Consider the following 17,998-nt stretch of genomic DNA (forward strand, 5'->3'; position numbering starts at 1 on the left):
CATTCCCAGTCCAAGTCATTCTTATCGTCAAGCCAAATCATTAAATTGAACTTTAAAAGTCGAAATTATTTCGAAATTTACCTCATTCCATACGACCAAAGACATTTCATCGTTGTGTTTTCTATAATAGCATTTCCCTAAATCAGGGTTCATCATATATTTTTTTAAATGCCGGACAACTGTTGGGGTTAACGATCACACGGTGGGTGTTGTGTCTGACTTTATTAATCTGATTATCGTTAAAAGGAGGAAATATAAACAACTATCGCCGTAAAAACTATGCTGAGTTTTATTAAATTTTTGTAGAGTTTAAAACTTCTTAAAGCAATAGTTTTAAATTGAATTACACAACCTTTCAATTGTACTTTGTTTTTATTAAGGGAATATGCCTCGAGCCGGTTAAATATATGGAACTATTTTTTTAATACTTAGTAAAAAAATTAAACCTACACTTTGTACATGTTGATTGATGGAATAAACACAAATCGGTAAAAAGTATTTCGGATTCCCGAAGTAAATAATCAGGTTTAAACAAATCAACTAATCCAGTGTTCCTCAACCTTTATTTGGTGGCCACCGAAATACCAAGCGCAAGTGCAACGAGGCTTTGCCGACCCAATTACTCCATTGTACCTTTTCAAAACATTAAGTTCAAAATTAATTTGAGCCTCGTCTTCATGTTGTTTATCTAATATTTTTATCATTTTTTTTAAATCCTGCTCAGAACAATCTCAATAAATCTAACCCTGTTAACTTAGTCGCCGACACAAGCGAATTAAACCGTGACACAATTTTGGGCCGTCACCCACTGATTGAGAAACACTGTTTTGATATAAAAACACAAAAAGTAAAACATCTCGTCATTTCAACAATGTTCGTGTTTTTGCGTCCAACATTTAATAATCCTGGGACGCCCAGACAGTCAACGAAGCGTGACCGACTTGTTGTGAGCTCACAAGGCTCAGGTTGATGTCGAAGTCATCCTTGATTTGCTGTGCTTTGTACTTTTGTGAGACAACCACACACTTTCCCTGCTTAGTTTGGCCGACCAGTTCGTCCATACGATTCAACCAGGCTAGGGGTGACGAGAAATTCATAAAAATTTAGCCTAGTTTTGTACCCGAAAAACATTTAGTTAATAAACAGGTATAGACAGGTTTTAGGATAAATTTGGGAATATGTCGCGAGTTAAGGAAAAAAAATGAAACCGGTCGGATCTGGCCAGGTTTAAAAATTGATTCTTTGCAAGAAGAATGCCAAGTTCGTTTGAAAAAGTCGATAGATGAAGTAAAGTCCCTAGTTTGGCTTAGACTCCATTTCACTCATTTACGCAACAAACATAATGTGGATATTCAGCGGCTCATAGTGGTGTTGTACCTTACAACCATGATCGAAATATATTCCACCATGTGCTATTTCATCTTTAACATTTACAGTTTCTTGCTAGTGCGCATGCGCACGTAAGACTCAGGACTCGAGCAGTCTAAAATATACTAAATCCTGTTTTTACCAATTTGACAATGCAAGGTCCAATAATTTTATGGTACAGTATTATTTACCTAATCAGTTGGAACCGATTAAATTCACAGGCTAGATTTTCGCTTGCATAATAAGTCTTGTTAATAAAACACTACATTTTTACAGATGTCACGTTATAGTTTCGACGTGACCTAATAATCATGAAAAAAAATACCTTTAAAGTTTTCGAATTGACCCTTTTAAATTAAACTTTTTAATTCGATTAATTTGTATTGTTTGTGCGTAGTGATGACGTCATTTGGTATCGTATCGCGATACGTTTTGTCAAAAATATCGGGTATCGGAATAATATGTTAAGTATCGTATACTGCTGAGTCATGCTTATCTCACCTTTCGGGTTGGCGCACCGGTCGAGGTTAAGGTTCACGATGAGGTCAAAGTTCACCAGCTCGCATGGAAGCCAGCTCAGCTGGAAACGAACAACAAGAAAAATCGGTGTTTAATCAACTTGTGAGGTTTTAAGTAAAGCGGTGGCCAACACGTCGATCGCCACATTTCACCTGGTCGATCGCGTTGAATATGTGTTACGTCATTACACTAGCTGTTGCACACAAGCGGAACATTAAAATGACCAGTTGTTGTCTGCACAAGCCTAAAAAAGCGTTCTTTGACGTAACAAATTAACCTCCATCGCTGGCTTGGAAGGCAATTAATGCTCAAAATGTTTAATAAAAGTGCTCTTGAGCTTTTTGGTAAAGAACCAGTTGATCGAGAGACTCTAAAACTATTTCAGTCGATTGCAATCAAACATAAGTTGGCTACACCTGAAATAGACGAACAACTCTATTACTGATAATTTAAAAATAATGTAACATCAGGATCAGATTATGGATTTGTTGAACAACTATTTTCCTACAAATATATATTTTTGTTGGGCTCTTTATTGACACCTTCAAAAAATTAGTTTTGTACCGATTTTGCGACAAGATATCGGCCACGTTACAATAATATCTACGTTGTATCATAAAACGTTTCTGTAATAAACAAATAATTTGGCAGCGATGCCGCACGAGGATCTATGATTTTTGTTTGGTGTTCGATATTATCGTACCGTGACCGATATCTTGTCGTACAATCCCATTAAATTGCGCATGGGTTAATTTTTGGTGACGCCATAATTAAAATTAGTCAACGGCACAACCATATTACAATTATATAAATATATATATATACCTGCAATTTATAGTTAGAAATATGCCATGGTAAAATATAAAATAAAACATTTAAATCTAGATGCTTTTTAATACGGTAATTGCAAAGAATGTAATGATGGATGAATATCTAGGTGCATTAGGATCTTCCCAAGGAGTATGTTTGTCTGTGCGTGTGTGTCAATGTAGATCTGTGTGTACACAAACCTGTTTGAATGAAATGTTTTCCGGATTGGCTTCAGCGAAATCCTCAATATTTTCCGTTTTGTTTTCAGAGAAGCCGTTCTCAGCTGAAACGAGCAAAAACATGTAAAACTCCTTGCTTTTACGCCAATTTCGGAGCATAATGCTTGAGGTAATTAAACGTAGAAAGAATATTAAAGCCCATACAGAAATAGGAAGCATTTGTGGCTAATAAAAAACTAAAATATACTTGTTTGCAGAAGTAGGAGTCCTAATATCAAGTCAGGACAATCCACCGAGCAACACGCTCAGGTTTTCATTATTCATGCAAAAATCTGCCAAAACGGCATATGGTGAGATTGCAACCCACCATCAGAAGCGGTTAAACCCCAACATCCAAGATTCTTCAACTTATTTGCGAGTTCAATGCACTGAGCTGAAGTGTCACATCCAACCACCTTCACACAACAAAGTGTTAATACATACATAAACCAACTTACGTAATATTTAAAATAAGTTTGTCTGTCATATATTTCTTCAACCAACGTTTCGGCTAACTATACGGCAAGCCTTCATCAGGGACTGACACACAAAGATTTGTCCCTGACGAAGGCTTGCCGTATAGTTAGCCGAAACGTTGGTTGAAGAAATAGATGCCAGCCAGAAGAACCTATTTTAAATATGCTATGCCTAGTAGCAACAGCATATTTATGAACTTACGTAATATTTTGAAAAGGTGTAACGGGATTTCACTTTTGTTTGGACACAAATCTATGTTAAAAAAAACCCTACTACAGTTCAATAATACAGTTTACAGTTCCAAAGGACCATAAGAGTTGACAAAATCTCAAGGTGTTTTCATTTAGACGATTCAGAATCTTGCCGTTAAAAATATAAAACTCATGGTTTTCAATCTATATGACAAATGTACGAAAAAAGACGCTTGATTCTTGGTTTTAAAAGTTTTATAATTCACTGACAATTGGCGCCGATGATCTAATGTGATTATTTTGTTGTCGCTGTTGACGGAAATCTTAAATCTTTGTGCTTATCAAGAAATCAGGGTTTTCCGATACCTGGCAATTAATCCGATACCGATATACGGGACAAAAAGTATCGCGATACGATTCAAACTGACGTCATAACAATTCGCAAATAAGCAAAATAGATAAATTTGAAACACTTGAACATATTTTTTAATATAGGACAAAAGCGTTAAGAAGCGGTTACCTTCAGTGGTTTTTATTTTTCGATAAATTTACATATCAAGTCAGAATCGTTGCGTTTGATTGCAAATCACAACTAAAATTTTAATAGTTACTGTGTATCGAATAAACAGCGATACGACCTTAGTATCGGACGATAAGCGATACTAACACATGGTATCGGGTATCGGTTTCAAACCGATATTATCGGACATCCATCAAAGAAAACCTAGACAACATTCCATCCAGACCTCGTTTCTTATTATTGCCTCACAATGTCTTATAAGTTGCACCGCGAGTCTTTCCGCATTATCGGGCAAGTACCGATACTAATGTCCGGTATCGGCTGCGATCCGATTAAATCGGACATCGATAAATACTTTATGTACTCGTTTGTTATTATTACCTCACAATGTTTTGAGAGTTGCATCGCGAGTCTTCCGCTTCCGCATCCAACCACCAAAGTCCTCCGCACAACATCCGCATCAGCCAGGGACACGATCCTGGAGTAGATCTCGGTGGAGGAGATCTCCTGGTGGATGACCCTCTTCAGCTCCTCGTGGGCGTCTCCGGGAGGAGAGAGGACAATGGGAGCGCAGAGAGGAGGAAGAGTAGGAGCAAAATCTCCTGGAAGAAGATGTGGAAATAAGGGATGAAGCGCTGGTTTTGTAACAGAAGACGCAATCACTCTTGCTACGGCAAGAAGGTATACATTTTATTGTTTAGCACTTAAGTAATAAATAGTGAAAGTTGATGTCCACTGAAGTCTTTATCAGTTTACAAACAATAAACACAACGATGGTTACAAAACCTTAGTTCCTTAATTCGAATGAATCACACAAAGTTATCAACACTAATAACAATAAACACAGAACAAATATCAAACTTAATTTACACCGCAACAGAGCAGATGTTACCACTAACACAGGCGCGTCACAAATGAAGGGCAAATGAGACACGTTTAAACGAGACACGTACATGCTCTAGGCAAAGCGCGCCACTAGGAGCAGTGTTGAAATAAAATAAAACACCAAGGTTAACAAACAGTATACATTTGAGTCCTATTTTTCATACATACGAAAGTTTGTTTTATTTCCCAAATACAATAAATCTAACAGCACATTTGAGAACCCAATTTTTGGGAAGCACTTTAATAAACCAAGCTTTTCAAGAAGGGCTGGATAACTATAAACATTGGCAACCGCCTTAAAATAGTGCTTGAGTACGATTTATTTTTTTCAATTCTACTTGTTAGACCATAATAAAGACGTCAATACGAATCTTTTGCCTAAAATATTGTGTTTGAAAGAAATAGGCGATACCATGTGGTAGTATCGTTAGTCGTCCGATACTAGGTTGGTATCGGTGCCGATCCGACACCACAATATTATATCTATATAATAACTCCCAATTTTAACCCTCAAACTGTACTTTTTACCTTTTCCCGTCTCCTTGCTAATCCTGGCCACCTTGATGGTTGTGGCGCCACCTAGCGAGCGGCACACTCGGAACCCAGCGTGCTGCATGAAGTGGCGCCGGAACCCGACCCGGTAGAATCGTGACGCACTGGTGCCGCTCGATATCCAGCTGCCGCCCTGGAAATAACAAGTTTCTCAGATCACTTTTTTAAAACTTTCTATAATTAAACAATAATGAGATTCTTAAAGATTCTCAAATATCTCTCGGCACCCTTGAGAATAGAAACATCCCTGGGCGCCGCGGCATCCCGGTTGGCAACCACTGCCTTAAAGTGTTACTTGCTGTTGGATGTCGTAACACAGTTTTTCTCAACCTTTTTTACGCGGCCACCCAAGTTCTAAGCGTCAGTATAACAGCGAAGCTTGCCAACTTTCGTCACTGAACGTTTTGTAAGCGAGAAAAACATAAGGAAATCCTGGAAATATGTTCAAATATATATGTGATCACAGAATCTCTACTTTCTTACCAAAGCTCATACAGAAGCATTTTGAACGTTTTTAAAATATATAAAGATTTATTCAATTGTACACAAAATTCTACCAACTTCAGTATGGGCTTTAATCTTCATTCTACGTTTTACTACAACCTCCAGCCATAATCCTAAGATATATTCGAAAAGTTCAAAATGATACCTATTTCTATATTGACTTTGATATTCTTCTCACAACTCGATATAGTTGCAGCTTACCGCCATCATAGCGTGATCCCCGTCGAACGCGTTGGTCGAGAAATCGCTGTAAAGTTCGTGTGATTTAAATCCCGGCAGCGGTGTGAAGTGATCCTCCAGCCACTGCCAAACGTTTCCCATTGTATCGTGAAATCCGCTCAAAGATGGAGGATAGAAATCAACTGGCTGTCGGGAAATTCAATCGCTTTTATAAAAAAAAAGTTTGTATTGTTTATTTTCGAAAAAAGATATAAAAAATATGTTCATCGAAAAAATATATAAATATGTATTATCTGCTGTTAGAACGTGATACTATTTGCAAAAAAGGATTTTTTTTATGATTTTTATACATTTTTTATTTTAAGTTTGCATTTTCTAAGTTACTAACTGTGTACAAAAAGTTTTTGCATTTTGTAATATTAATAAACTACCCCGAATAAAAATGGATTTTTTTTTTCTTTACAACCCTTTGAACATGTAATTTAGAAATAAGTTGCTGTTTGTAGAAAAAAATGTTTCAAGTGACATCACAGAACCCGTCTCTAATATATATATGTTGTTTGTTTGTTGGGTTAAACAAACTAAAAAATACAATAATAAATTTAAACCCGAAATCCTGTTCACTTACAGTGGAAGATCCAAACTTCAGGTTGAAGTTGATCTTTGAACTGGCGTCGGTCGAATATATCGGATCAGTGGAAGGTTGTTGTGACATAAACTGGGGAAGGTCACGGATGAGTGAATGTTCCGCCTCAGTGCACAACCTCAGGTGGTTCCCCTTCCATGCGCAAAAGGCGCGAGCCTCGTGATGGTTGACCTCTACAGGAAAGTCCAAGGGCAAACCCACGGCGGAGAACATTAGACGCAATCTGAAGAGATTTCAGGTTAGGATTTTTAGTTTTATAGATATTATGTTTTAATTTACCCTTTTTAGTCCAAACGATTTTTGAAAGCCTACACTACAATATAATGTTATAGTATTAGATATAATTTCGTTAGTTGTCGTGGTTGCCGCGATGTTTTATATTGTGAATAAACAATGGCAATTTACTGTATAAAAAATTAGGTATTTGTCTAACAATTGGCTGAATAACAAATTAAGTAATTTTAGGGGAACGTGCCATTTTTTATTTGGTCGCGTGCCGCTTGTTGGACATGGTCTAAACGATTTTATGAAATTTAAAAAGTTCAACTTAAATTTTAAAAACTCACTGAGGAACTGTATTTTTCTTGATATTCATTAAATGAACAGATAAATTATTCACTTACAAGTATCCTGCAGTGACGTCATTACTTGGTCCATTCTCCCTCCCCGAGCATTGCGACATGTTTGCTACCGTACCTGCGCCGCGCGATGGACAATTCTTGTCGCAAATCCAGAACATCGGATGCCTATGACGTAACAAGCAGAATATTCTAGTAGCATAACTGCAAGTATGAATCGACTCAAGTATTGTGACTAAAATTGAAATAATATCAACTTTGAAATAACCCGTTAGATATGTAAAGAGTCGCCACACACTAATTTAATTATTACCAGTTTAAAAATGCCTTTTCATTGCACATGTTTTATCGAATTACTGAAATACAGGGAAACTAAAATAAACCAATGTCTTATTTTCTTTTACGTAATTAATTATTTATTTTGTTAGAATAAAATAAACCCGTTAGAATGAAACAAAGGCAACCTTACCGAACCCGACTTGAGATTTACTTAACTCTCAAAAAAAATGCACTTTTATCCCAAATTTTAACCCCACCCATTACCTAGCCTTAACCCAAACAAGGGTAAATGCCAATGACGTAACAAACACACCTAGTATGAAACTTAACTTGGCAGAAATAAAAGTAACTCGAAGTTGTTATTTTGTGTTTTTTAATATTCGTAGATATTGAATAAATTTTCAAACTTGGGGAACTTGTATAAAAATTCAAGAGAAATAACTTTGCCAGAGAAACATTTTGTCTATCTTCTAAGACTATTGCAGAAGAAGTCATGAAGCATCACCCGATCAAAACTTGAGATTTAGCGAAAAAGAATTCAGCAGTTAAGGAGTTAAGACTCACAGAGCCGCTTTCGTCAAGTGGCGAATAAAGTCGGTTGTAATGTGCGGAATATTTGTGACCGATGGAGATTTTTGCAGCTCACACGTAGCAAGGAAAGCAGTTTAGTTTTGTATTTTAGCTGGAATGTTGTTTCTACTGTCCTCCAATCGCTCTAGTTCAAAATATTACCCTTGCTTGCTAACGACACGCTTTTCCGAAAGCCAGTCGTTTTCTTTCGTGACGTAATGTACCACGTGTTACCTTGTGACGTCATGTTGACGTACCTTGCCTTGCAGTATTCCTTCCAGTGCCAGCCCTCCTCGCTCCAGTAGCATTGCTGGTTGTAACCTACAGCTTCAACGAACTCAAGCATCTCTCTGTTGCTTGTCAGGTATTTGGAAGCTTCGAAGTCGGGGACTCTGGACAAATATACAAATGTTTGGTTTGATTTGTTCATGTGAGTTCTGTTGGCGCGGAAATTGTTTGTTTTTCTCCTGAATTTTGTTTTTTCCTGAATTTTGTTTTTTTCTTGAATTTTGTTTTTTTTCTAGATTTTTTTTTGTGTGTGTTTTTCTGATTTATTTTTAGTTTTTATTTTAATTGAACGTATTTTGTTTTTCTGGTTGACTGAAAAGCTTGTAGAAACTTCGATTGCTTTGTCTAAACATTTCCTTCTTTATTATTTTTACTTTGAACAAAGCCCGAAATCAGCAAGTAAACACAAATTGCAAAAAAGTACAGATTTTATTTTGATTAATGAAAGTTGTCTAGAATTTTTAGGTTGCCAAACTTTTACTCCTATAACTGGATATTTGTACAGAATTAAAAATGTATTTTTACGATTTCGATATAAAATAACCCCTTGATTTGCTAACTTGTATTTATTATTTTAAAAAAGCGTTTTTAATTTAGTTTTTTCAAGGATTCGCCGATTGAGAACCAAACTACAAACTACATGTAGGCCCTGAACTCACTTCATCGTCAAACTTCCATATGCGTTGTCCCAACCCCAGACTGGTAAGTTGGGGTCCTTCCCAATGTTCACCAACCCACCTTCCTGGGGTAAGAGTGGGTTTGACATCACAGGGGCGCCTGTTAAAAACACAGCAACAATATTTGGGGCATACTGGCACGAGGTAGGAGTTAGCCTATACAGAAGTAGGTAGTATTTTGCATGTTTTGATTTATTGCACTCTATTCATGCACAAATATTTGCGTCAAGAGGTTTAGCAATTAAGCGAATATCACAAAAATAAAGATTCCCATAAACCTCGTAATCCCGGTTGTATACCACTCAACATGACGTCACTGACGCTAGACGAAACTCATATTACCTCAAAATTTAAACCATCTGACGTCATACACTTGTTTTATTGCTTTGTTGACGTCATCAATTCGAAGTAATAACTTAATGACGTAATCCATTCGACCTAATAACTTAATGACGTCACCCATTCGAAGTAATAACTTAATGACGCCATCCATTCGAAGTAATACCCTAATGACGTCATCCATTCGCAGTAATAACTTAATGACGTCATCCATTCGAAGTAATAACTTAATGACGTCACCCATTCGAAGTAATAACTTAATGACGTCATCCATTTGATTTAATACCCTAATGACGTCATGATGTAATACCCTAATGACATCACTAATTTAATGATTTGGTGACGTCATATGGCCGACTTGACTTCATCAATTCAACTTACCGGAAGTAAGGGGTGCGTTGACCCAGCCGAGGGGGTTTTCCAGCATGTGTAGGGGGAGTTGTCGGATGAGGACTGATGAGGTCTCCATATGGACCCTCTGATGCTCGATCCCCATCCATAGAGACCACCAACGACTCCCCTGGTCCACTGGGAGATCAAGGTCGGAGGTGAGGATCAAGGAGCGCACAACATTACGCACCTGGAGCAACATCAAGAAGATGAAGAAGAAGAGGTTTCCCTGCTTGTACATAGGGCAGGGTTTAATATACTTTTACGTTTGTGACCAGAGATAGACCTGAGGGGACTGGCACTGCCCCTACAGCAAAATCCTAGATCCGCCCCTGCCTTTGGCCTTTCAGGGTTGGTTGTGATTAACATTGGGAGCTTCTAAGTGTTGACTCAGCTATTAAAGCAGCAGTTAATGGTGAACTTATTTCCACTACACCATTCATTTTCAAACTTGGGTCCGTGAGATGGTATAAAGGAGTCCGCACAACATTTCTTATTTTCAAGGCTGATAAGTTATATTCGCCTGAAGATTTTTTCTAAGAGAGGCACTCGAAAAAAAAAACGTTCGTTTCTGATGTAAATTTCAATCTATTGATTACACCGCTAGATGTCGCCCACCTTCCTCCTGTACTCTCTGACGTCACTGAGAGATGGCCACGTGATCGAACCCCCCAGTCTGTAGCAGGAGGGGTCGTCCCAAGCCATCTCGTCCACCCCCGTTTCAAGGACCGTCTCCATCTTTTGATCAACCCGCTCCTGACAATTAAGTAAGTTCATCAATATCGTCAAACAAGAAAATGTTATAAACATTGTGTAATGATATTGATGTTCAGGATATTAATCGATCATTTGCTTTTCTGTAAAGAAGCTTTTAAATTTATTTCTGGTTTAAATTTTAGTATTTTTTAGAAATTTTTTGTAAAGAATTAAAAAAAATTGTTGGATCTCAAGAGCTGAAAATTACAATAACCAGAGAAGATATTTTTTTATTTACAACCTTTAGCATTCGGCCAAGTATAAGCTTGTTGACGTAGACAGCTGCTGTGTGTCCATAATAGAAGATCAGTGGCAGTCGCAGTTTGTCGGGGATCATGTAGAAGTAGCTTTCATCTAAATAAAAAGATCTTGTCGGTTAAAACTAGGGATGGCTGACAAAGAGTCGGAGCCGATACCCGATACCAAATGTTAATATCGGTAATCGTCCGATACTAGGATCTTATCGGTGCCGAACTGATACCACATTAAAAAAAGCATTTAATTAATGATTTGCGATTCAAACGCGGCGATTTCCAACTTAACATCTCAATTAATCAAAAGAAGTAGGTTAACAACTGGACTCCTTAACGCGAAGAAATATTCGGCATAAAAACTCGGAAAATACCTTTGAACGTTTTTATTTCATACACTTTGCTAGTTTTAGCTTGATAATGACGTCATTTGGTATAGGGTCAGATCGCGACGCTTTTTGTCAAATATGAGCATCGGTACCGCAATGAAGTGAAGTATCTGATATCTCCAGTATGATATTCCTTATATTAATGTTGTTTGTGTTTGTGGTGTGCAATAATGCTGAGAACAATGAGTAATTAAGAGCTTGAGAACAGTTTCGCACAACAACCAATCAGCAAGGTGTAAGACTTTTTTTTTAGAGTTTTTTTTTTTTTTTTAAAGTGACTGATTGTTGTTCGAAGCGATGCGTAAATTTTCGGTAAATGAACAAATGACGAAGGCTTTATTGTAATTAAACGTTTAGGGATAGTGCTTCACATCAATGTCACAGTTACTCCTTGTAATTGTCCACAGGGGAAGGTTAAGGACCACTGGTTTAAATACTAAAGCCCAACATTTACTCACGACTAACCGAATGAATAAACATGTTAAAATAATGCCACATAGAATTGGAACAAATTTGTGTTTTGCGATAGTTACATGGTTAATATTACAATATCCGTTTTAAGCCTTGTCTTAACGCCCTCTGAATTTGTAACACGGCCAATATAAATTAATTTTTGTTTCAAAAACTTCGCCAAATCGTAAATATTCAGCCGTCTTTTTAAAGATATAACTTGTCTGTATCAAACTTTTGGGGCAGCGAGCAGTTAGTTGGGTAACATTGCTGTGTATTTCTCGTATTTCTCACCTTTTATTGAAGTAAAGAGCCACTCATCCAAACTGTACGAGTTCTCAAAGTATTCTAAAATATCCCTGCAAAATACAGTTTGTCAGATTTAATTCCCTGCAAAATACAGTTTGCCGATATTGTCTTGGTATAATAAAAACTGCCATTTAATAAATATTATTCATATTTAAAATGCAAATTTTATTAACTTTTTCTTGTTGAAATTTGCCGGAGAGAGAATAAAATGTTTCTAATGGTAGGGCCATAGTGCTGAATTTTAAGTTTTAGTACACCAAAGACATCGCAGAATCACTGAATCTGTCGATTAATGATGCAAGCAAGACAGGCTGGAAAAACAACTAGCCTTCAGTGAGTACACTGAAACACATTCTTATAGGCTGTAGTGAGTGTAGTGTACGATCTTTTACGGATTAAGTTAAATGGTTGTTTTTCATTGATGGTAAGCATCGTACGCAGCGTTATTTTGAGACAATACCGGTGTTTTGAAACACTTTTTGGCGCTGGTCTACAATCCTACCACAATGCACATTATTGGGGTTAGGGTGCGTTTTAGCGTTTGGGTTCGGTTGGGTCAAGTATTATTATTAAATAATGAATATAATAATACTTCCCACCCACAGAGCCCAAACGCCAACTCGCACCCTAACCCAAATATTGTGCGTTGATTTACTAATTGTGGTAGGATTCTAGACCAGTGCCCACTTTTTTTGGTTAAACTTACTTTTTAGTGCAGTTGTCCAGTCGAACTGGCGGCAAAAACTGACTGGGTAGCGGGCCTGTCAGTACTTCGGGCTTCATATTATATCCTGCGACAAAAACTTAACCAGTCGTCCTCCTGAGAAGCATAATTAGTTAAAATAGTACATGAACACGAATGTTAAGATAAATTTACTAAAAGCATTTCGAACTATAAATATAGCATTGTGCGAAAGTTCTCGGTAAACAATGTGCATTGTCGTCGTCATAACAGTTATTTGACATTGCTTGCAACAATGAACAGCTTATTGAATATACTGTTAATAGTTTCTATATACAATGTCGCATCACCTCTGTGGTACTTAACTAGATCACATTATTTCAAACAAAATACATTTCTCTTCCGCTGTGAATTGCAACGTACCGTACGCCGGACGTACACGTAAACATTTTTTGTTTTGAATATTATTATACTGGTTCATTGTAAACATTTGCGTTTGGTTAAAAAGGGCCTTTTGTAAACAAAACGATCGAGTTTTTTGTCTACAGCCACAAATTTAACAGAGCGAAGTTCAACTGGAATAGACTCCAGGTTTATAAGTAAGAAGTTTACTTATTTTAAGTTTTCTATTTTTCATAAATTTGCCTTTTAAATAAAATTGCTGCACTGTTCGCAAACTATGCCTCAAATCATAGATTGTTTCTTCTGCTTAAAATTGTAACAAATGTCGGGCGGAAACGTGACTAAACTTTTTGTTGCGAACTAAACCAGAGATGGCGGACCACTGAACCGCGGTTCACAATGTGACCCACCACAGATTTTTAATTACCCAATTGTCTTTCTAGAAACACCGAAATGCTGTCAATCATTTTCATGAAAGAATAAATGTAAAAAAACGATTTATCGTTAGATAGCACAATATTCTGTTTAAAGCTGGACTGCCTAATATGTGGGTCATGCAAATGTGAAGTGTTTAAGGGGTCAACAAATGAGTGCAGAAAAGCCGACAACTAAAATAATTTTGTTTATTGCTGTAAAACCCAGACAATAACACTTAAAACGCGGCAGCAGTTTTAGCACATAATCTGTCGATGAAAGTTATCCTTGAAACATGAGCTTTTTTACCACTTGCGCGATTAGTAACGTCTATAAATCGGCGAAATAAAAGTCTTGTCGAAAATAAAACTGCTTCTTATACCTATAAAGAACTTTAAAGCGTTTATGTAGGGCTGTAGAATATCTCTAAATATAAACAAACGAGCGATTAATTTAATCGTTTGATAATAGTAATTAAACTGTATTTCATTACCGATTTATTGCCCCCATAATTAGACCTATACGTGGACCCTTAATTAACGCAAAATTAAGCAATTTTTATTTCTCGGAATTGCAACCTCACAAGTTCTAACTAATTAAAGCTAATTAATTTAGTGATCAAATTCTCGTCAAACAGTAGTTATGATTTAGTTTTATGTTACTCATGTTTAATATGAAAATGGGGGCCAAGATTAACTTTGTTTATTAATTTAAAATGCTGCGGTGTTTTAGGTGATTCAATTCTAAATCACCCTAAGTAAAAGTTGCTTGCTTCTATAAATAAATCGTTAAAATTAAGATCGTTTCATTCCGAGTTATGTTTAATTATCGAAGTAATACGTTTTGTTGCCAACAGTTTATTAAATTAACCACTTTACAAAAATATCATTAAATTAATTCATTTTTCAAATTAACTCCGAAAATTATATTTTTAAATTTGTCGAAGTTAACTACGACAAATCACTTTTAATTTAACAGTCTACGCAAAGTTCTATTACTTGTTTAGTAACCACAGAATAACCTGGTTCCTATAAATCAGTGGATATCAACCGGGGTGCCGTGGCGCCCCTGGTGTGTTGTAGTGCTCTAGGGTGCCGATAGGTATTAGAGATTTTTTCAAAAATCTGATTTTGGCGCAATTGGTAAGCTTCTTGATACAACTATTTGTGTACGATTAGAGACCATTAAGGCCCGTTTACACTACAGCTGCACTGAGCTGAGCAAAGCGTAATTTGCATTTAAATTATATTGTGGCGAGCGTTTCACGCTTTGCTAAACTCAAGCCCCGTGCAGCAATACAAAAACGTTACGTTTTGGAGCGAATTTCACGCCCAGTGCAGCTCAACTCCGCTTAGTGTAAACGGGCCTTTATATTAAAAATAATATTTTCCTGCATGTTTTACTTTCATTGTGTTGTTTCCATTTAAAGTAACATTTCAGCAAAACACTCAACGAAAATTCCAGTCGGGGTGCCGAAAATCTATTTATTATTTTTGAGTGGTGCTGCAAGTCATAAAAGGTTGAGAATCACTGTGCCAAACTAATAAAACAAATGATGATGATAAAAACCTGGGTTTCTTTTCAAATCAAAGATGCTTTATTCATCGGTGTGTCACTAAAAGTAGTTCAAAGAATGGCCGATTAAAAAACTGGCATGTATGTCTAATTTTTTGAATGCTTTCCTGAAAAGAAAGTATGTAATTGGTCATAACAAGTCAGCTATAAAAAATCTGCCCGTCCAATCATCTTGTTTACAGCGTAACGCTGATACGTTACGCTGTAAACAGGATTTAGTTTTAACAAGATCTGAACCTCACAACGAGACACTAGATTTAAATGTATAATTTAAATCTTGCAGTCAGTGTACACAAATTTTATCACACACGTTTAAAAATTAAGTTCTTAATTCGTCAAAATAAAATGCCAGTAAAAAACAATTTTTCATACGCAACAGTGATTTTCGCCACTCATGCGGAAAATGACGTCAAACAGCGGTTTTCGGGTGAAAGTTTGAAATGTTTTGTTTTTTTGTTGATATTTTAAAACGGAAGGCTAATACAGGTAGGGGTACTAGGGTGGTGTATTCAAAATATTAATTTTACGTTTTACTGTGTAGTACTAAGTAAGAAACAGTTTTGCGCTGGTCTAGAATCCTACCACAGCGTTACAAATTATTAAAGCAACGCACAATATTTGAGTTAGGTTGTCGGTTTGGGTGAGGTGGGTCAAGTATTATTATTTTTAAAATATTACTGCTTAACTCACCCAAACAATTTTCGTTATGGTAAGATTCTTGACCAGTGCCAAAAGTTTTAGAGAACCTTAATAAATAAGACACATTATTTAGTTTGTAACAATATTTGGCGCTAGTTTACAAAAAACACTATGTCAACCTAATTAACCATAGACCATGACTTAACCACAAAAGACCATGACTTGGCGCTGATCTATAATCCTAACATATTTTTTACGGGAGTTTATATTGCTAACATTATTTGGGTTGAGGCGTAAGTAGGGTTCCTCTTTTTCCCGGATTTTTTCACTCCCGGGAAACGGGATTAAAAAATGAAAATTTCCGGGAATCCCAGGATTCCTGACAAAAAAATTATACCTAAAAAAGTCATAACTACTTTTAAAATTATTTTATATTAGCTCCAAAGATTTAATTAAGCTCATTTAGTCTTGCTTCTGCAATCTTACTATATAAGTCAAAAACAGCAATTTTTTTAAGTTTTGCTATGTTGCTGAATACCCAGGATTGAAAAAAAAATTCCCGGGATTCGGGATTGTTACTTTGCGGGAATTTCCCGTCAAAACATTCCCGGAGAGGAATCCTAGGCGTAAGTGAGCATTTGGGTGGGTCAAGTGGTAGGATTGTAGACCAGCACCGAATTTTCCAATTTGGATGAAAAAGAGTTTTTAGTTTATAACAACACTAAGTAAAACATCATGGACAACTATATGAAATACAATTTAAGTAAAACGTCATTTTAAATTTGTACAATTGAATAAAACACAGGTTTTTAGTCACAATAAAATACTATTTTAGTTTGTTTAATTGAGTAAGGCAACGTTTTAGGGCAGAGCATTTGTTTCATCACAATGGATGAATACCGCAGAATGCAGGTTCCTTCGAAAAACCCGAGCAGCATTTCGATTCAAAGTGAATCTGCAGGAGCAGAAGCAAATCAGCTGATCGATAAACTTCAGCAACAGGTAACTGGATAGAAATGTTTAAATGCTGTTGTTTTTAGGTTATATATGATGTGAAAATATTTTTTTATACTAAATTGAATTGTATTTGCTTAAATCTTAAGTCATTTGCCATAAATTAAATTTGGCTCAGAAAGAATATCTAACCATGTCACATCGGCAACAAAACCAATTTAAGCGGCAACACAATATTAAGTTGAAGCCAATGAGTTGATAAAGCCTTAAGTCATTACAACACAGGTATTGGAATGACTAAATAGAACTTAATACCCTTAAGTATGATTTAAATTTACAACTTTTGACAATCTAGCATCTCAATAATTTAAAATCACTTACTATCTATGCTTTATGTTGTTTAGTTGAAAAGCATCCGAAGTGAGAATGATGAGCTGATGAAACAAGCTTCGACGCTACGAAGACAAATCCATACTTTGGAGGGTGAAAAAGTTGCGGTTACAAGTAATTACAACAAGGTATATTGCACTAGTAACAGTTGTTAAATTAAAAATAAAGAAAATAACGGACATTTGCAGTTTTGCGCAAAAGTGCTTCAAATATTTGTAGTTTGTTAGTTATTATTTTAAAGATTTTTTGGTTAAACCACTACAATTGATATTTTTATTAAAAAAATTAAATACATTTGTATGTAAGGAATATAACCACCGAGTGCCAATTTGAAAGAAAGCTTTTCATTAGATAATTTGGGTAAACTTTAGATTTTGCAATTATTTATACATTATGCCATCTTTTACATTGAGTATAAAGCAAACAAACATGGTTAAAAAATTATTTTTTATATTAAATCTAAAAATTCTAGTTTGGTGTTCCATTGAAACAGTTCCAAAAATAAAAAACAAATTTAATATGTTAAAAATGTTCCCAAAAAAAGATTTGTTGGTCATTGTCCGTTGTGTAATAATGCTAATTTGAAGGAAAATGCTAATCTCCAAGCAGCCATGGCCCGACTGCAGTCTCAACTGGAGCGTGGCGAAGCAAACAGACAAGCGCTCGAGTGTGACCTCGCCGTTGCCAAGAAAAAAGCAAGCGACGTCACAAAAAGTTCAACTCATAAAGAAGTTACGCTAGCTAAAGTTAACATTGAACTTTCAGGTTCGTAGAATTTTATAAAATGGTAATTAAG

The 17,998-nt window shown here is 36.1% G+C and overlaps 2 protein-coding genes across 2 annotated transcripts in view; one reads left to right on the forward strand and one right to left on the reverse strand.

Annotated features, from left to right (window-relative positions):
- Nucleotides 1-896: 896 nt before the first annotated feature.
- On the reverse strand, nucleotides 897-12,929 carry LOC146170477 (uncharacterized). Its single transcript, XM_083388713.1, has 16 exons — nucleotides 12,853-12,929; nucleotides 12,132-12,196; nucleotides 10,989-11,101; nucleotides 10,610-10,747; nucleotides 9,983-10,181; nucleotides 9,245-9,362; nucleotides 8,555-8,689; nucleotides 7,494-7,616; nucleotides 6,853-7,093; nucleotides 6,246-6,410; nucleotides 5,517-5,673; nucleotides 4,485-4,705; nucleotides 3,244-3,331; nucleotides 2,898-2,980; nucleotides 1,870-1,948; nucleotides 897-1,075 (listed from the first exon to the last, which is right to left on the reverse strand). Exons 1-16 carry the CDS (start codon nucleotides 12,927-12,929, stop codon nucleotides 897-899), a joined length of 2,181 nt encoding a protein of 726 aa, XP_083244839.1.
- A 3,741-nt stretch (nucleotides 12,930-16,670) lies between these two features.
- LOC146170478 (coiled-coil domain-containing protein 171-like) overlaps nucleotides 16,671-17,998 on the forward strand; it is a 53,539-nt gene continuing 52,211 nt past the window's right edge. Inside the window, exons 1-3 of the mRNA XM_083388714.1 lie at nucleotides 16,671-16,860; nucleotides 17,217-17,330; nucleotides 17,790-17,967. Coding sequence (XP_083244840.1) covers nucleotides 16,747-16,860; nucleotides 17,217-17,330; nucleotides 17,790-17,967 — 406 coding nt within the window. The 5' untranslated portion in view covers nucleotides 16,671-16,746. The remainder of the gene's footprint in view (nucleotides 16,861-17,216; nucleotides 17,331-17,789; nucleotides 17,968-17,998) is intronic.

The sequence above is a fragment of the Ascidiella aspersa genome, chromosome 1 (assembly GCF_963924565.1).
Source record: "Ascidiella aspersa chromosome 1, kaAscAspe10.2, whole genome shotgun sequence".
Classification (NCBI taxonomy): Eukaryota; Metazoa; Chordata; class Ascidiacea; order Phlebobranchia; family Ascidiidae; genus Ascidiella; species Ascidiella aspersa.